Below are 21,731 nucleotides of genomic sequence, written 5' to 3' on the forward strand. Positions count from 1 at the left end.
AATCCAGTACAATATGTTATTTTCTGCATCTTGTTTCTCATCATCATCTTTTTTTGTCTTTTTTCAACATTGTCAGCTTTCGAAATGATAAGCTACATTTTGCATATTAAAACATGAAAACTTACATATACGAATTGTGATTGCCCGCAGTTTTTTTTATTTATTTAAAGTTTCGTGAGTACCGTATTTTTTTTATACTGTTTGACACATTTTCATTTTAATATTAAGTCAAATAATATTATGAAATACGTTTAAAATATTAAATAAACTTAACAAAATTTAATTAAAATGACTAAATTCATGTAATTTAAAAGATGAGAGATTAAATTAATCCAAAGTTTTGAAATGGACTAATTACAAAATTTAATAAAAATTAAAAGATAAAGAACATATTTAATCTTTTTTTTATCAGTAACTAAAGGATATATGATTATATACAGTGAATATAAAGTATCTTTAGCAGCAAGTTAAAACAGAAATTCAGGATTCCTGTATTTTTATGCCCTTAAACCCTTCATCCTACACTGTTGAAGGTTCCTTAAAATCTTTTTGATTTGTTGTATTATCTTTGGTCAAGTTTTTACTTCTCTGACCATAATAACTCATGGCAGTACTCCAAAGTTAGGTCATGAAGGCTAAATTCTGCTGCAGATTTCTATGTTAGGATAATTGAGTGTGTTTTATAGTTTTAGGTTGTTGTCTAGTAGGTTAAATATATTTTTATTTTTTAAACTTTCATGCAAAATTAAAATTTGATTTTATCTGAAATTTTGATTCAATTTGTTCTTCTACCACTAAAAATGAATAAAATGTAACATTTGTGTATGCTATTAGATGGATTACGATAGATATTCCACTTTATAACTTAATTTATTTTCTTGCTCAGGTCATTTTATTATCACATAAAGATAAAGAGAAAGAGAGGTAGAAATGATATTTTTATAGTGTTACTCTAACAACACAAACTAAATCTAGTTCTTAATTAACAAATTAAGTTCTATTAAGTAGATTAATGCTACAAAGTACAAACTAGTATTTTTTAGACTCAACCATTCTTGACTAATCCCTTGAATGTTGTTTGGGCTTTCATCCATTTATGATTAAGCCCTTGAATATTGTTTGAACTCGAAATCACTTCTAATTATCTTTTTATGGATATTTTTTAGATAGCAACCACTCATAGTTAAACACGTTCAGTATTATTTCAATAAGTCACTTCTGGCTTAATCCTATAGTATTTTACAAATCACTTCTCGTTTAATCCATTAATATTTCAACAAACCACTTTTGATTTAACTAAGTATTCTTTTAATAAATCACTTTTAATTTAATCAAATATTTTTTTCAACAAATCCCTTCTGACTTAAATAAAAATTCTTTTCCAAATAGTCATCCTTGATCAAGATGGATAGACATACAAATGCATTCTCTTCCGGTTTGTTAAGTGAACACAAAGAAGGTCCTTTATGAAGTTACTTTTGCAATGTTTAAGCACATGCAGGGTTATATATATTTTTTCTTTGAGTTATGATAGGTTAACAAAATGATTTTCACAAAGTTTTGACAAACTTTTCCTATTCAGGTAGAAAAGTATTATTTTATTATTTTATTTTAATTAAAAAATAAAAATTTAATCTACTTTAATTCCTTTTTTAGAATCTTTGTTAAGTTTGTCAAAATTTTTGTTGTCAAAAGATAATTTTCCTTTTTCTTTTTTGTTGAATTGTTGAAGAACATAACAGTTTTTGTAGTTGGACAACTTTAAATCATTTAAATGTTGATCTTGCATTTGATGAGTTTAATTATGAAAGATGCATTAAATATGCAACTACAAAAAGAAACAAAACAGGAGAACCGAGTAGGATAATTGAATTTGAAAGGAAAGCATGAGAGCAACTACATTATGATTAACCTATAAAGTTGTGATGGAAACTGGTTAGTAGAAATCAAGATGATGCAAATTGAAATGTGGAAGCAGATAAAATGCCACTTGGCAACAATGTTCATATTCAATATATAGCCTATAACAATCATATATTAATAATATAAACTGAATCAGAAGCAAAGAAAGGTGGTAGAGGAAAATTGTTTGTAAATATATAGGGTTTAAACTATCTAATTTTGGAGGACAACAACAATACATTGTTAAAGCAAGATGAAGGAATATAAAAGTAACATTATTAGGCTTTACTTACCTTGTACTTTATTATACTTAAATTTGATTTACTTTCTTTAAATTTGATTTCCAAATCACTTTATTGATTTTGATCATTCACAATTATTCAATTTACATTTATGTAATTCTTTCATATATTTTTCTTTTAAATTGTCTTGCATTTATTTGTATTATTACCACCATTACTTTTTCCATCAAGTCCTTTTAATCAATATTTACTATTTCGTTTGGTCCTTTAGGTTTAGGTTGAAACTTGTTTAAAAAATAACAAAAATGCTTAAGTTTTAGTCATGTATTTTTAATCAAAATTATCACATTTTAATAATTGTAAAGGTATTTAGTTTTGATTTTTATAACAAATAATTAAACACTAAAATAAGTCATGTTCCCCTAAATTTATAGATTCTAAAAAAATTCATAATCTAATTTTAAAATGGTAAAATATTACAAATTTAAAAGGAAAAAACTTACAATCGAGTTTAATTTTTGGTCAAAAATATTTAAATCATATTTTGACAAAAAAAAAACCTTGAAATCTAATTATAAACGTATAGAAGATGATAGATAGATAGACATATATATACAATTGATACTCAAGAAATAACTAAATTAATGAGTGGAATCTCAATGAGTATCTAACAAGATGCTACATATTACACATACTTAGGAACCAAATATTTCTCACCTCATCACCTTAAGTATGAGCATATATGAATGCAATGAAAAACCCTACTTGGAAAATTTCATGATATCATGAGTGTCACAGCCAAGGTAATGGAATGGGAATTTCTGAGCTGAAGTGCCAACAGAAGTTGCAGCATGGTGAGTGGGAGGGTTACATTTGCTTTGTGGATGATGCTGATGATGATCCATGCCATGGTGAGATGCTAGAAGCTTATCCAAGAATGACCAATCACCACTGAACCTCTCTCCCTGTTGCTGCATAAGATTCAGTCCACACCCATTAGTTGTGAGCCTCAACAGGTTTTGAGAGCACTCAAGGATGTCCATGGCATTCATGGATGTCGCCAAGCAAGTAGTGGTTGGTGCAACAGCTGATTCTGGACTGAACAACTGTGGAAGCTGCATTGTGCCGTCAAAGTTGTAGTCATATAATCCTCCTTGCATATGATGTTTTGGTTCCAGAACATGGCAAGGACCACTTGTTCTCATGTGGGTTAAGTTCTCTTCTTCTTCAATGTCTTGCTGGAAACCTCGATTCTGGTTTTTCTTTTTGAAAACCCTGCATACCACCCACCCATCTTCCTGCTAGAAACACATCACAACTCTGTCATTATATCTGGAAATAAAGTTGGATCCATAGAACTCGATATTCATTGGACTTTGTTTGAAATCAATAACTTAAGGATGTTTGAAAGACTTTTTAGAAAAGCTTCTTCTTGTCTGTATAAGTTCTCATGGTTATGAAATAATCTTTCATATCTAAAACATTGATTGAAGTTGCTACTCATAATGTGGCCTTCGTCTTAAGATCTGGAGAATGAATACTTATAGTTGAAGTGTGTATGTATATGTAGTTTTCTCACCTGAACATCAGCATCATCTTCATCAAGGCGATACTCATGCATGATCCAATCAGTTTTCTGGCCATGAGGAGCACGACCAGTGTAGAAAACTAGGGTTTTCCTCATGCCAATCCTCTTGGAATTAGTGTGGTATATGGCCTTGTCTCTTCCAGTTGCTTTCCAAAAACCAGCTGTAGTTGCTCGATTTGTTCTTGTTCCTGTTGGGTATTTCTTATCCTTGTGGCTGAAGAAGTACCACTCATTCTGAGGCCCTGAACCAATCCTACATTTGTCTGCATGCAAAGAAACATCTACATGTTACCTAGTTCATGTTACAAAAACTCAAGAAGTACTATAAATTTCATAGTTAACAAGATCTTTTGTCTTTCTTGCCATGATACAATAAAACCCTAGATAGAAAACAGTACAAAGAGAAGGATATCCCTTTTTGTTATAAATTTGTTGTATATACCTTTGAGGTCCCAAGGCTCAAGTTTGTTGAGATCCACTTCTCTTATGACATCAAGATCAATGGCTTCATAAGAAACTTTCTTCCTCAGGTAATAATAGAGAAGCTCTTCATCAGTAGGATGGAACCTGAAGCCAGGAGGAACTGTTAACTGTCCATTGCCTGGCATCATTTTCTACTGTCTGCAAGGTTTTCACTCTGCTAACTGCAAAAGAAAAAGAGAAAAATCCCTTTGTATTAAGAAGATAAACAATTTAATATGATATGAAGTTACATATATTTGTTAAATCAGGTTTACGTGGCTGATAAATGGGTAGATGAAACTGTTTATTCTCAAGAAGGTATGAACTAACAGTAGTCCATGATGTAGAAATTTAAAAATGATGGCCAAAGAATGATAATCTCGAGATCACGCAAGTTCTTCATCTTCACTGTCAAAAAGGTACTTTATGAACATAAAATAAAAAAAATTTAAGAGGGAGGAACTCAGAAAATTATATAATATTGTCCAAGACCACTGTTTAGCTACAACCCTACATGGTAGTTCTGCAGATCAAAACTAAAGACAAAGTAGAATAATATTAATACCTATGATAAATTTCTATATACAATGGAATCTAATGGTTGTATTGTTATTGAAATCTTCTCCATGCATAGTACGAGACATTTCCTGACACGAGGAATTTAAATCTGAGTGCAAACCCTAAGAAGAATCTATAACAAAAGCTAGTTACTTTTCTGACCATGTATATATGTCTCTGATTATTGAGAAATTTTAGTTTTAGAATATCTAGACCTTTTACATATTCCATGATGTTGAACTGCTTAGAGATTATGAGAACAGTAGCAGAAAAGAATTCTTATCTGCCATGGTTCGTTCCCTCTAGCCATATCACCATGTGTTGTATACATTAGAACACAGTTCCTTAGAAACAGCAGCAAGACAGGAATGTGTATGCTAATATTCATGGATTCGTTTGAAAAATAACAGAAAAAAATTCACTGACATCGGGTTACGTGCATGGAGAGGATTAGGCATAGTTCCAAGAAGAAAACGAAAGAGAGAAAAAGAAGGAAAATGGAATAAACCTTCATCTGCATACTTCTTTAACTAATAACTAAGTGGAATGAAATTAAAGCAACCAGTGAAGACCCAACTCGTTGCTTCTCTGAAAATTTTCATTTTGAAACACACACAAGCAAATATATTTTCAAACTAACCTATATGTATGAAAGAAAAGTTTGTGAATTAAGAAAGGGTGAAGGGGCATAATCAAGCACTGATAAAAGATCCAAAGAGGGTTTCTGAAATTATGTAAGAAAGGCACAGACAAAAGATGACCTGAGAAAACGAAACAAAAGGAAAAACAGCTAATATTAATAAAGCTAAAGGTTTTTCATGAGACACAAAGAAGTGATGCCAAAAGAAACAGAACAAAAGCATATACAAACCTTTTGTGGTACGCAAGATGAAAGCCTCTCAAAGGACAAAGGAAAGCAGACAAAGAACCACACAGGAAACCAGACAGCTTGGAGGAGTCTTTGGTTGCACTGTTTCTTAGCTTCAAGGGCACGGACGTGGGTTTTAAGAGAGAATATGAGAGAGAAAGAGAGAGATATGAGCAGATCAATGCAAATGCTAGCTTCACAAATAAGGCCTGACAACCAAGAATGGGCACAGAAATATATAAAAAAGATATTTTATTTATATATAAATATTTAGCAGAAGCAAAATGAGGATTAAATTATTAAGTGGTATACATTGAGCTAGCTGTGATATGATGATATGATGATATCAGAAAGTTATATAAATAAAATGCTAGAAGGCTAGTTCTTGAAGTCTCTTGTTATGCTATAAACTATCAAATGGGTAATTTATTCAGTTTTCAATATGCAGATATATGCATTGCATTGTATGGGTAAGAATACTATACAAAAATTAGGCTTTTGGTAAATGTTCGTTGAATGGGAGACCTTCTCCCAAGTTTCGCCTCATTACAATGAAGAAAATCTGCTTAACTATCAATTACTATATCTAATGACAGTAACTTCTTTGGTTTTTTCCTCATTCTCTTATTATATATGTATTATATGGTGCAAATGTAAAACATATTAGTATTTTGTTTTTTATATCTTTTGGGTCCATTAATTTAATTACAAGATGAAAATAAATGGGGAAAATCAATCACGCGGACTAGTCAAAGTCAAAGAAGAATGATGCAGATAGAGGGCATTTTCTGCTCATTCCAATATTCCTAATACATGAACCTTAATGTTATTAAATGATATAATACTTATTCTTACAAGACTATAGTTTGGCATTTTATTGTTATAAAGAAATGCTATTATTTTTCAAGTACTATATATCATGATTCAAAAGTGATCGTGTGTTTCTTTTTCGGCTGGTTACAAAACCAGTTCAGAGTTAGCTATATATATATATATATATATATATATATATATATATATATATATTAATTTAAAGTTAGGATAATTATGATTGCAATTAGTTTGTAAAGCTGCAGTCAACTAATCAAAAGGATGAGTATCCAGTGGCTATCCTTGAATCATGTTCATAAAAGTGAAGAATTTGCCTCAAATTCAGTGTAAAGTATGAAACTTAGGAGTTGTAAGTCTAACAATGTGTACATATAGTCGATATTCTGAGCATACGCAATATTAGTTAATTGATTGATTAATTAATTAATAGCAATTTAAATCTTTTGGGTTATTGGGATGCAGCAATGGCTACCTATGGATGGTGCATCAGTATTCTGGATCCTAGGTGGTAATAAAAACAAATGTGTTAATTAAGAAAAAACAAGCCAAACAAAAATGACCATTTAAGCCCTACAACTTCCACGGATTTTCTTGCTATAATAGTTTGTGTAATTCTGTCCTAATTATTGCTATTTTAACTTCTACACTAATTTGCTTATTTTCTGGCTCTTTCATAGAATATATATATATATATATATATATATATATATATATATATATATATTTAAATTATCATGTTCCTCCATTGAGAAAGATGGCAAACTTTGGTGGTTAAGTGAGACCACATTTGTTTGGTAGTACATAATACATGGACAACACAACATGTCCTTGACCACACCTTTGTCTTCAAATTTCTGATCCAATGTGTATCACCTTTTGTCATACATGCTGACAGCATCTAACTATTACACACATCACTTCAACCATTAACAACACAGTGTATATGAATCCGAAATGAAGCAGAAAATATGTGGTGAAGTGCATCAAAATTCTCTCTATACAAACAACTGTGATCTTTTTTTACAACCCATAGACACAAATTCTTGGTTCTGTGAACCACTTGTGAAATTTTCATATATTCTTCTATTTTTCCTTTATAGTGTGCCAAAACTCTTTAGTACGAGCACAGATAAATATATATATTGAAGTCATTCTGGGAAATTTCTCTTGCTGAAGTACTCTTTTATTTCTGAAATTCTTGTGTGGGGTCACAGGCATGGAGTAGGGTTTGTCATTGTATTATTTTGACAAGCTTATGAGAAGAATTATTAAAGAAATTTGAAAAACAAAAGGGTGTGTGTATGTATATACATATAAATATATAAAAGAGAAAGCAAAATTCCTTAAAGTCCGTGGCTTATACACGTGCTGGGGCAACATAGAATACAGAATTCTAGGTCTCGGAGACATAAAAGGTGATAAGAAAATAGGTGCAAAACCGGGATCTGGAAGGCTTTGTTTCACAGTCACAAAATTCACCAAAGGGATTCCCACGCAACCTTCAATCTAATGCACATGAAAAAAAGTCACACTCTCAGCTACACAGATACCTGGTCAACCACGCAGATGAAGTGTAATGAATGAATGAACCAAATCAAAAATATATAACACTTACCCTCTTTAAACCCTTTCACTGTTCCTGTGGCTACACCAATCTGTTCAGCCATTTATAACAATTTTCCTTCTTATTTACTTGTTAATCGTAAATATTATACTATCTACACACATGCATCTTGCTTCCTAGTGCTGGTGCCGTTACCTTTACGAACACTGCATGTAACATTAATATTTTTGGCTTCATCAACGGGTATGGGAATCCTATGCCATGTTCTACCTCTGAATAATGGAGTTCAAGATCACATAACTAGTTTTTGCTATCAACTCAGCAATGGCTACCTAGTTTGAATTTTAATTCATTATTGGTGCATTGGTGAATGCAGGTGTGAACTTGATCGATTAGATCAATTTTGACCTCAATTATGAATAGGTTAAAAATAAACCATTGATTCATCTACTGTGTGTGTCAATCATGTATTGGAAAATCTAATTAATATAACCAATATTCAACCCATCTGCACTTTCTTTTTTCACGATATTTAATTTATCTATGTAGTGTTTTTATAAAAAGATTAAATATATTTTTATCTCCCTTATCTTAAATGTAAAAATATAATTCATCTTTGTTCCAAACATTAATATATTTTGGTGTCCAAATTTTAAAAATAGATAAATATAATTTTTTCACTCAACTATGTTAAATTTCTTTTTGTGTCAAACACAATTTAGGTTGACATTCAAGTTAGTTATACTATTTGACACATTTCCGTATCAAGGTCAATTAAAAATATCGTTTAACAAGCATGAAAAAAATTAAAATTAACATCATTAGATTAAAAAGATTATATTCATTTATTTTTAAAATTTAAGAATCAAAATATATTAAAATTTGAAACAAATGAATTTTAATTTTGCATTCAAAGTTTAAAAACTAAAATCATATTTAATCTTTTGTGAAATGAATTTCAATACTAATTACACACACTTTTACATCCAAACTCGGAAAAAAAATCAGAACTTGTAGGTTAAAAATCTATGCTCAGGCCTATGAACTTTAGAATTTCGATTTAGATGACCCCAAAATTTTTAAAATATGTTCGATGATTCTTTAACAATATACATTATTCAGAATGAAAAAAAAAAATGATTCAAACTCACCAAACCATTAATTTTGTGTTCATAACCGGATGAATTGACTGGTTGAATTATAACTACATAGATTAAGATGGTTAATATATAATAAAGAGGGTTGGATTTTCACTTCTACATCATGACATTATTGAGAACAAAACTATGAAGAATACTTAGTTACTACATGGGTATAATGACAATATACATGCTCAAAAACTCATCATGATTTTTTATAAACAAAGATGATTAAAACCGGTAATAACTAGACAAATTCTGTGCAAAGTGTGTAGAAGCCATCAGCAAAAAGTAAGCACAGAAAGAGAATCCTAAAAGGAAAACTATCATCAACTTGCAGTATTTTAGTATTGAATTATAGCTTTTGATAGTCAGTGTCTAATAGAAACCATATTATTAAGAAAGTTGATTTTCTTGAAAATCACTTGAATACAAGTTGATGGTTAGAAACATATGTAGCTGTTAATTGCAATGCAGCAATGTCATAATTCAGAAAAAATAATATTATAATGAATCTCCAACTACCAAATTGATGTGCTTGGTGGATAAGTAGGAAGAAGGTTTACATATGAACAAAAATCCAATAAAAAGGTATAGACCGCCGCTTCTTGACTTAGCTTTTGGAGACATTGGAATTGAAAATCGTATTCTCAACCTCATGCACACTTGGTTTCTTCCAGGATTTTCGCACCCATCATATCACAAATAACCACATCTTTGACTCAGATCATCAAACCCACTATAAAATTACTTCATTACTCACTAATTCTGACCTACAAAAATTGTGATTTTCAACTTCCAATCTCTTCTTCCTATTTGATATTTGAAGCCCAACCTCAATCATTTTCCCCAAGGACATTGTGTGTGCATCAAGTCTTGGATTTACACTCTTACTCATCTACTTGCATATGGTGCCACCCTGTGTAATACAGTTTAACCTAATTAATATTGGACCTTTTTAAGCAAAAGAAGAATTCTAAAATAGCTAAGCATTGTAATTTGAAGGATTTAAGAACAATAGTACCATCATATTCTAACAAAAAATGTCACTACCCTTTACTGTGTTGACAACAAGTTTTTTGTCTGACTATCCTGATTCAATTTTCATTCATACTAATCAAAGATTATAACTGTGAATTTATAGTATGAAATTTGGCTTTCCAATTTCAAGCCTTAAAGTACGCTAATCATTACAAATCAAGAATACAATAACTCTTGATTTTTCCACTCTAAAACTGAAAAATTCCTATTAACTACCCCATTTAAGTTTATTCTATAAAATTCTACCGTAAACTTAAAATATTTCTTCCGTTCTTTATTTTGATCAACTTTTTGCAATTATTGAATAACACAATTGATAATCACTTTGTAAAAATGTGTGCAACTTGATCTTAACTTCCCACCTCATCACTACTCCACATTGCTTTCTTTCACATTGGATGAAGTGAAAATGAACATCAATATGCTTGCTCCATTTATGATTGCACCATTTATTTTCCAACTCAATCACTGACTTTTTATCAACTCATATCACAGTCCCACCTTTCAAATGTAGCTCAAACTTGCTTAATGATTTCTAAGCCATATTGCACGACTCACACAAGGTGGTGCTATATACTCAACTTCACAAGAATGGTCTAAGCAAGAATTGGTACAAATCATAAAAGATATACCATTCAAAAGAGAAACAAAGGACATGTGGGTATGGAAAATGTCTCATTGTCGAACACTCTAAGATGAGTCATTGCCAATATTTTTTCCGCTCCATACTTCTTCTGGGGTTTGACCATTCAACTTTGCATGTGGACACCTCACTAAAAAAAATGGAAGTAAATATGGCGGTTTTAATATAACGGTTATAAAAAACTGCCATAATTTGCTTCATAATACGAGAGTTCTATAACTGCTACATTTTGTATGCAAAATATGGCATTTGAAAACGCCATTATACTCCCATTACACATTACGACGTCTTTTCTAGTGGCGCCATCTTTCCCTCCATAATACTCTTTTTTATTTACTTCTCATTTAATTCTATCTTTCTATTACATAGTAAATTGAATTTTAATAAGACAAATGCACAAACAAGACACAAAACTGGCTCTTGTGAAGACAAACCCTACAAAATCCTCTCAGTCAACCCCAACCTCTAACGGTGTCGTTTCCACACTCCTCACACCTTGCAATTTTCCACTCCTCGCACCTCGTAGTTTCCCACTCCTCGTCATTTCCACCCTCCTCGTCGCAGGAGATCACCACGCAATTTCCCACTCCTTGCACCTCGCAGTTTCCACTCCTCACAATTCCATAAAACTTCGTCGCGACTTCGCGCTCGAATTGCGACCCAGGAACGCTTCAGTACTCTACCTTTCCAACACTACCACACCGTTCTTGCTATCGATTTCGTCTCCGTAGATCTCGTAACTCGTCGCTGCAAGTGGATATTACCAAGTCGTCGAAGATCGTGACTTCCTTCACCACACTGATTGGGAACTAGCAAAGCGTCGAACATCTCTAGCAACTCCGACGACAATGTCGAAAAGGCTTTCGTCGCGAGCCATTTCTCCATAGCCCAAACCCTCAACCAATCGGGCACTAGTAGTCTCCACGAGCATTCACTATGCATTTCCTCATTTCCGGCACGAACAAGGTCCTTCCACTTCTTTCCCTCTGTTATGATTTCGTTTTTGGTTTGTTTGCACTTTGATTAGTGACTAATGTGCGACTCTTATTGTTTGCTCTGATTATTGGGTTAATTATGGATGAATGTAATATTGAGTGTGCTTTGTTGCATTTGGTTGAGATTGAAAATATCAATTGGGAAGTCTAATTTTTGTATTTTGTTATTGCAATCCCTGATTCTTGCTTATTCTGTTATTGTATTATGTTATTTCTCTACTTTAAACACGTGACCATGGAGTTGGAAGCTCCAACTAGACCCTAAATCTAAAGAATATTGTTGGTACATTCAAGCTGTCATGCTCAAATTTGGTCTAGCTTCCTTTTTCAGGGTTAATGGTAGTGTGATATGAGTCTTCTTTTTGTGGCCATTATATGAAATTTTGTTTGAAGATGTTCTTGAATATGTTCTATCTTCTTTAGTATGCTTCAGTGTGATTTTAGTGCGATAAAGTGGGAAACAGAAATATTGGTCATTTGCAATAAGCTTATTATAATATTAGTAGCTTTATAATTATATTATTCTTCTAAAAGTGGACACAAAAATTCTTCTGAAAAACTTATCCACGGTGTATCGTGCAAGTCCCCTAGGATACAACATGAATATCTCGGATTTTCCAAAGATCTCAGAACTAACAAGATAACTATTAAAAAGAGTAAATAAATAACCCAAGATATTGTAAAGGAAATATAAGATAAACAAAGAATGAGAGAATGAGAGAATGAGAATGTGAAGTGTTTTTGGAAATGGATTGATGGACCTATTTATAGGTGAAGGATGGGTGAAAAATCCCATAGTTCACAGAACAACAACAACCCACTCAAAGTTCACTATAACATGGCTTGTGGAAAGGAGAAATGAAATGTTCAAAGCAACTATGGGGCAAGATATGGAGAGGAAATCTTTCCAACTTTTGTGAACGTGGCAACAACGAAAATTATGGGTTGTAAACTTGCACCTGATATCTTTTGCAATATCATCTATATAACATTTATTTTATAACAATCCCCCACATATTGCAAAAGATAAGAAAGGAAAGAAGAGAAAAGATAAAGATAAATCATGGTCCCATATAAGATGTAATGCCTCAGAGTTGGTATAGCAAACTATATGAACCGGTCCTATATTGAGAAACTTAACACACAATGTAGTTGGTATAGAAAACTATATGAACCAAAAACACTTGATGTGTGTTAGTGGTTTATCAATCACAATACACCCCCACAAACCTTGTTGTTATCGATGTATTGCGCTTACTAGGCCATGCGCTTGCCCGATATTCATGAGTACTATAGAGATCATGCTAAGATCTCATATAAGCGACCCAACTTGACACTCATATAGGTGATTTTATCAAGTGTATGCCGCAAATCATACACCACTCGTAAGGGATATATGAAACTCATTAAAAATTTGTTTAACTAAAATTCTCACACCATATAGAATTTTAATTATAAAGTTTAACCTTTTAATAATACAATTTCTACCACTTTCACACAAACCATGACATAATTGATTTAAAATTAATTTAGTGCTATCAGAAATAACAAGTGACTTGTTTTTACCCATATGAACCTTATTCATGAGATCTCAAATCCGTTGAATTACCATCACTTGTTTCTTCCTAGGGGTTTTGTTAGAGGTCTGCTAGATTTCATTCTAACTTCACATAATCAATGTAAATAATTCCACTCTTTAGCAACTGCTTCACCAAATTATGTCTCAATTGTATATGTCTGTTCTTTCCACTATAATTCTTCTTTTTAGGTATAACTATTGTCGATTGGCAATGACAATGTATTGACACAGATGGGGTTGGTTTCATTCATAGTGGAATGTTTGCTAAGAAGTTTTTCAACCACTCAACTTCACTACTAGCCATTTCGAGAGCAACAAACTCATATTCTATTGTTGATTTTGCAATAACTGTTTGTTTGGTTGATCTCCATGTAATTGCACCAGCCCCAAGTGTGAATACATAACCACTAGTGGATTTTGTCTCATCTGAATCAAAGATCCATTTAGCATCATTGTACCCTTATAGTACAATAGAAAATCCACTATATTTAGTGGCATAATCCATTGAACCTCTTAACATCTCATAAGTCTTGCAAGTGCATCTCAATGTTCTTGATTAGGACTTTGAGTATACATATTCAGTCTACCTATTGCATAAACAATATTGGGTCTTGAAAATCTCATTGAATGTAGTAAGCTTTCAATTATCTAGGCGTATTGAGGTTGAGAAATAAATTCTCCTATATTTTTCATTAAATTAGAGTTGGCATATCATAAGGGGTACTTTGAAGTTATAATATCCAAACTTCTTAAGAAGTTTCTCAATGTATTATTCTTGGGATAGTAATATACTATCTCCCTTCCTTATGATTCTAAAATCACATTTGTTACACCCATATCTTTCATTTCAAATTTAAAACCTAGAAACAATTTAGTTCTAGAGACAATCTCATTGCATGTACCACAGATTTACATGTTATCCACATACAAGCATATAATGATACATTCACCATGTTCAGATTTAGAGTACACATATTTATCAACATCATTAGGTGAAAAACCATCACAAAGCAACACATTATAAAGTTTTTCATGCCACTATTTTGGTGCTTTCTTCAACCCATTATTCTCTTGACCAGATATAACACATCCTTCAAGTTGACTCATATAAATTTCCTCTTCTAAATTACCATTCAGAAAAAAAGCTTTAACATCTATTTGGTGTATCAGTAGCTTATGGATAGTTGCTACAACCAATAAAACCCGAATAGAGGAAATCCTAGTCACAGGGACAAAGGTAGCAAAGTAACCTATGTTGAATTTTTTTAGTAAAGCCCTTTGCTACTAGTCTTGCCTTATATTTCTCTATGGATCCATTGGGGTGATACTTTTTCTTAAAGATCCACTTACAACCAATGGGTGTTGCTCCTTTAGGAAAATCTACTAAGGTCCAAGTATTATTTTTCTGAATTTATTCAATTTCAGTCCTAATAGCCTCATCCCACTACTTTGCATTAGAAGCACTAGTAGCCTCTAAAAAACTTGTTGGATCATTATCAACAAGATAAGTATAAAAGTCATCTCCAAAAGAAGTTTATTTCCTCTATCTTTTACTTCTTCTCAAATCCTCACACATGGCATCACTATTATTATCTATAGGTTGTTTAAATGTCTTACTAACCTTTAAATATGTTCAAAGACCTCAACATTTTTTGTTTCCACTATAGTATCGTGCTCAATCATATCACTTTTAAGAACAAGAAACGTATAGGCAGCATTATGTTCAACATAGCTTAAGAACATACAATCAGAGGTTCTAGAGCCTATTTTCTTTTTCTTAGGATCGGGTAACACTACCTTAGCTAGGCACCTCCACACTCTTAGATATTTAAGATTAGGTTGATAACCTCTCCACAACTCATAGGGAGTTTTACCAGATTTCTTATGAGGTATCCTATTTGTAAAAGCATGCCATAAGAAGGGCTTCTCCCTAAAGGTTATCAGGTGCACTAGAACTAATAAGCATGACATTCATCATTTCCTTGAGAGTTCAATTCTTTCTCTCGACCACTCCATTAGACTCAAGTGAATATGGTGGGGTTAGTTCATAGATAATTCCTTCTCTAACACAATATTCATTAAACAATATATACCCACCACCTCTATCTAATATAATCCTCTTAATTTTCTTATTCAATTGAGTTTCTACTTCTGCTTTATAGGACAAAAACACATCAAAAGTTTCATCCTTATGTTTGATTAAGTACACTTTGGTGTATCTAGAATAATCATCTATAAACGTCACAAATTTTTTTTACCACCTCTAGACATGGTTTGTCTTAAGTCAGCTTCAGCTAGATCAATATGAATTACCTCTAACAATTCAGTTTTACATTCTACTGAATGACAAGATTTTTTGTTATCTTTGATTCTACACATGTATCACATTTATTACTATACTTATCATGCATATTAATTAATCCTAGTCATTAAAATTTCATAACATATGAACAATTAACATGTCTTAATTTGGCATGCCATAAATCATATGAATCAATAATATAGGCAAAATAACAAGATTCATTAACAATTTCAGAAATATTGAGTACAAAGAGATCTTAATCATGATATCCCTTTCCTACAAAAAGATTATTTGTTGTCATAATGATTTTATCATACTAAAATGACACTTTAACCCCAACTTTTTTCAACAAGGCTACAAAGATTAAATTAACTATGATTGACTGCACATGTAGTACATCACTTAAGGCCAGAGTCTTCTCAGATGTGAGCTTTATAAGAACTTTCCCTTTTCCTAGAACTGGAATTGTCCTGGAATCACCAAGATAGTGAAATAGAGAACCAAGTATTTATGTACCGAGATATACATGTTCTTCCCCATCCCCCATAGTAGCGTACGAGGTAAAAGCATCTATGTTTGCACAAATGTGCTTGGTAGAACTAGAGTGTACCACCCACTTGCTCACATTGGTCACAAGATTTATTTCCGAAACGACCACAATAATTATATCTTCTCCTTCGACTATATTTGCTTGAGGAGGATTGTCATTCCTTACTCTATTTTTCTTAAAAAGTGGGGTTAGAAGCATTGGGATGAGAATTTTTAAAGATATCTTTACTCTTGTGATCAAGTTTTTCCACATATGTACCTTTTTGGAGCTTTAGCAGATAATGTCATCGCCTTTATAGTAACATATTCCTTTGTGGTATCTTCGACTTTCGAATATCCAAGAAAGGTTCCACGAGGATTGTCTACGTTCCGAAAACAATGTTTGACTTCTTCGATGTTGATTTGGTAATGGTGTCCATATCATCAGCCTTTAAGTCCTTAAGATTGAAAACTAACGAAAGCTCAAACAAGATAGACTTCCTTAAGCGTGTAGATTTATTATCCTTAAGGACTTATATGCGGCGTTTCGCGCAAGTCTCCTAAGATACAACAGGAACTTCTAGGATTTTTCGAGGATCTCAGAACTAGCAAGATAACTTTTAAAAAGAGTAAATAAATAACCCAAGATATTATAAAAGAAATATAAGATAGACAAAGAATGAGAGAACAAGAGAGAGAATGAGAATATGAAGTGTTTTCAGAAGGGGATTGATGCACCTATTTATAGGTGAAGGATGGGTGAAAAATCCCATAGTTCATGGAACAACAACAACCCACTCAAAGATCACTATAGCATGGTGTGCGAAAAGGAGAAATGCAACGTTCAAAGCAATTGTGGGGCAAGATATGTGGAGGAAATCTTTCCAACTTCCGTGAACGTGGTAACGAAATTTGTGGGTTGTAAACCTGCACCTGATATCTTTTGCAACATCATTTATATAACACTTATTTTAGAACAAAACCTATTTTTCCTATAGATGGAAAATTACACAACTTTCGTTCAAAACTCCTTTGGAATATTCTTGCTCTTTAATATTGATCAAACCATGTCAAGAATAGTTTGGTTCTTTCTCTCAACTACGTCATTCTATTGAAGATAATATAGTGCTATAAAAAATCTCCTTTTCCCTTCTCTTCACAGTACTTCATGACTTTTGTTGATGTAAACTTGCTTCCCATATCTGATCAGACAGACTTAATGTGTTTACCTATTGCCTTTTGGAAGGCTACTAAAGGTAACTTGATTAAAACTAGCAAAGAGAAAAAATTAAAAATTGTATTAGACTAAAGCTTTGATTCCTAAGAATATTATGAATATTATGTATATGGAGGCATGCTTATGGCACCAAAGGCTTGGTCATAAAGTGAAAAGGGACTTAATTGCTTAGCTAAAAAGGATGTGTTTTTGGGATTGAAAAATTTAGAGTTGGAGAAATTAAGTCCTTTTTAGAAGCAAACTACAATGTCCTTTAAGAAGCATCCTCCCTTAAAGAAGTCAAAGTTGCTTGAATTGCTGCATTGTGAGCTTTGTAACCCATTGAAAACAAAGTTGTTTTGTGGTTGGATGTAATGCAACTTGGGTCTTTTGAAGAAGTTTTGGAAAGTGAAAAAATTAATAGTGGTTGAATGTAATACAAGATGAAATGAAATCTTTGCATGATCACTTGATAAAATTACGCAAGGGTAAATGGGCTTTAGAGAACAAATATATTTTCAGGGTGAAGAAAGAGACACTACAAGAAAAAGTCATATTACCTACTGCAAAGATCCATATGTAAAACTAATTTATGTACGGATTACATACGAACAAAAATTCGTAGGTAATTGATCGTAGCTAACATTAATTACCTACGGATAAATCCGTAGATAATTACCTACCGATATATCCGTACTTAATTACCTATTGATATATCTATAGGCAATTTATTTTATAACTTTGAGCCAATTGGTTTTTTCCTGCAATAATTATGCAATCCTAGATATATTGGAATTCCTCAACTTCAAAATTATAACAGTAGTACAAATGTGGAAAATTTATAATATACATTAAAGTGTTTAAAATAAATAATTAAACATACATTGTTCATATCTAAGGTTACAAATGTCACAAATTCAATGATTATAAACTCTAATCATCTTAATAAAAAAAGTATCTAACCATCTAATCATATATAACAAAAATTACCTAACACTAATAATCAGTATAAGCCCAAGGTTAATTATGTTATTCTTTATCTTGTTGTTGCACTTGTTTGTATTGCACTTAATGTCCTTTAGGAACGTTTGAAATTGGGTTGCTAGTCATTGTCGAAGTTCATGAATCTCCACCTAAATTGAGAAAAACATTAAGAAGAATAAATTAAAAGCGCATAAAACCAAAAAGGAATAGATGGATTTAAAAGAACAAAATTTGGATTTATTGAATGTAAAATGGAGCATTGAAATTCTCTTAACTTAGAACTAAACCATACACTTTTCTACCTAAACTGGTTTGTAAATTTCTACCTAATGCTACTTAAAATTTCTACCTAACTAGTTTCTACTTAAAATATTGCAATTACACATTTTTCATTTTTCTCCTTGGAACTTACTCAAGAACACACTCCAAGTTACCCTTGCTTTTGAGCATCACCGATGTTATTCATCGCATTAGTATATTAGCTAGGATTAGATAAATAAGCGTTTATTTCAGATCAAGTTTTCTCAAGAGAACCCCCAAACTATTACTGAGCCTAGTTGTTTACGTTTTGTGGAAATCACCTTTTTCCCCATTACTCAAAACAAAGGCATTTGTAAGTGGAGCATTAAGTACCGAAATAAGATAATGCCTTTCTCATTGCTTAAATAAGCACTTTTGGAGAAAATGAAAATGAAGAGAAAAATTAGAGCAAAAATGGAAACCTTAATCGAAAAAGGGAATGGGTTACCTGTGTGGTTACACATTGCTTAAAAAAAAGGCCTAAGAGCGATGAGTCATGATCATCGAACAATGATGAGGAGGCTTGCAAATGGTGCCGTAGAGGCTTGCAAATATTAACCTAAAGGCCTTTAATGGTGATGCGATGACTACGATTGCATGTAGTGGCATGTGAACAAGCACACGATGAATTACATTAGTTTTGAGGAGACCTCAATTTTTAGGAAGAAGAAGAGTGGGGAGGAAAAATAGGAGCAGGTGTGTGTGAGATAAGGTAAATAGGTGGAGCCAAAAATGAAAAACCAAATTGCAAAATCGCGAGTAATTGACAAGAGTGGGAAAATGGAAGATATTTTTGTTGGATATGTATGTAGAATTCGTATGTAACAAAAGTGAATAGTTTATCTACTGATTCATTAATACATATTATTTTATTATGAATTAAAAATAGTTTTGCAAAATTTGTATGTAATATCCGTAGGTAATGTTTAATTTACTTAAGGATTACAATTAGTAAGTAATATCCATATGTAATGTTTAATTTATCTATGGATGTATATCTGTATGTAATAATCGGTAGGTAAATTAAGATTTTCTTGTAGTGAGATTAATTTTACATCTCCAAGGTACAAAGTCATATTAGGGGTGCAAAGCTTTAGAGAAAGAAAGGATGTTGATTACAATGAGATTTTTTCGCATGTGATAAAAATGTCATCCACCAAAATTCTGCTATGTTTAGTTATCACCCTTGATTTGGAGGTTGAACAAATGGATATGAAGACAAAGACTACAAAAGGACTACTTCTTATCAATGTGTCTTTCTTAGAAAGATTTTTTATGGTAACTTTATTATTCTTTTTGTTATATGTTGATGACATACTTACTGTTGAAAAGAAAATTTTTGGGATTGACAATTTAAAGAAGCAACTAGACAAGTCATTGTCCATGAAAGACATGGGAGCTGCTAAGAAGATTATTGGCACAAGTATCTCACTTGGTAGAACATAAAAGAAGCTTTGACTATCATAAGAATACTACATTATGAAGGTGTTGTAGAGATTTCAGATAAAAAATGCTAAATAAGTGAGCACTCCTCTTAGGGCTCATTTTAAATTGAGTATTAAACAAGGCTCTTCAAATGAGGCTGAGAAGACATATTTAAGAAGAGTTTCTTATGCATCTCCGATGAGTAATTTGATATATGCAATGGTATGTACAAGACTAGATATTGTACATGTTGTTGGTACAATTAATTACTCTTTACTAAACCCACATAAAGAATATTATATTGTGAAATGGATTTTAAGGTATCTTGGTAAGAATCCAACTTTTCATTCTACGTCCAATCATACAGATGTGAGGTATGTAATGCTTTGGATGCTAAGTTGGTATTGATATGATGAATAAGGCACTACAAGACACAAGCTTAAAGATTGTTGCTATGTCAAAATTTGACAACAGGTTTTTAAAGTATTGCTCTTCGTTCTAAGTTTTGGGATTATTAATTGATAAACTTGTTTTGCTGTCTTGCTCTATTTAGATTTTTCTTTTTTTGTTCTTCAAATTTGACAACAGGTTTGAAAATTCTTTCTTTGACTATCATAGGCTGATTGTAAGCACTTACATGTTCATTTGATCTAACTCTTTAGTATTCATATTTGATTTTACTAGTTAGATTGACTACTTTTTTTTGTCTACAAATGTTAGTTACTAGTTTTTGTTAGTGGGAGGAGTTGATTTGCATATGTGTATTTTTACTTTTCATATATTGAGCATGTTTTCACACTAATTGATATTTTATTTTATAATTATTGTCATCATTTTCTATTTTTGCTTTTCACAAATTCTTGTTTCTTTGGAAAACTTATTTTCTTACATACTTTGATATTTTTTATTTATTTCTCTTATCATTTCTAACCATTCATTCCTTTTATACTATCCTTTAAAATCTTATAAGATGATAAAGCTTTTCTAATTCTTAAGTTATGAATTCATTAAACCCTAAAGTACAAAATCTTAATTATAATAATCTTATAAATTATTACTATCTTATATTCTAGTTTAAAATTGATAAAAATTGCAACCCAATCTTTCCATATTTGAAAATAATTTATCACCAAAATATCAATTAAGGAAAACTTGAATTGAAAGGAAGATTAACATCTAATAATAACATCTCTACTCCATTAGACCTGTATGATTATTGAATATATTAAAAATAGGTTTGAGATTAATCTCCCTTGTGTAGAAAATACACATAAGATACTATATTTATGATAAAGGAAATATGGGCTAAGCCCAAAATACAAGTAAAGAATAATAAAAAAGAAACTAAAGATAAAAATACAAATATAATATACCTAACAATATATCTAAAACTCCTCCTTAAGTTGGTGAATACAAATTGTATGTACCAAGCTTGTTACAAATATAATCAATTCTCGGTTCCCGTAAAGACTCAGTGAAAATATCTGCTAATTGATCACTTGAGTTAATGAACTCAGTCTTGATGTCTCCATATACAATCTTTTCTCGAATGAAAGGATAGTCA

At 31.7% G+C, this 21,731-nt stretch overlaps 1 protein-coding gene across 3 annotated transcripts; it reads right to left on the reverse strand.

Annotated features, from left to right (window-relative positions):
• Window positions 1-2,755: 2,755 nt before the first annotated feature.
• Window positions 2,756-5,835, reverse strand: LOC114178728 (NAC domain-containing protein 76). Of its 3 annotated transcripts, none has more exons than XM_028064789.1 (4): window positions 5,624-5,835; window positions 4,175-4,376; window positions 3,724-3,995; window positions 2,756-3,442 (listed from the first exon to the last, which is right to left on the reverse strand). In XM_028064789.1, the coding sequence occupies exons 2-4, from the start codon at window positions 4,341-4,343 to the stop codon at window positions 2,906-2,908; spliced, it is 978 nt and encodes a 325-aa protein (XP_027920590.1). In that variant the 5' UTR covers window positions 4,344-4,376; window positions 5,624-5,835; the 3' UTR covers window positions 2,756-2,905. The 3 variants fall into 3 exon arrangements, with proteins under 3 accessions (XP_027920590.1, XP_027920605.1, XP_027920598.1); XM_028064804.1 differs by lacking the exon at window positions 5,624-5,835 and adding an exon at window positions 5,393-5,575; XM_028064797.1 differs by lacking the exon at window positions 5,624-5,835 and adding an exon at window positions 5,261-5,575.
• Window positions 5,836-21,731: the final 15,896 nt, after the last annotated feature.

This window comes from Vigna unguiculata, chromosome 1 (genome assembly GCF_004118075.2).
Source record: "Vigna unguiculata cultivar IT97K-499-35 chromosome 1, ASM411807v1, whole genome shotgun sequence".
NCBI classification, from domain to species: Eukaryota; Viridiplantae; Streptophyta; class Magnoliopsida; order Fabales; family Fabaceae; genus Vigna; species Vigna unguiculata.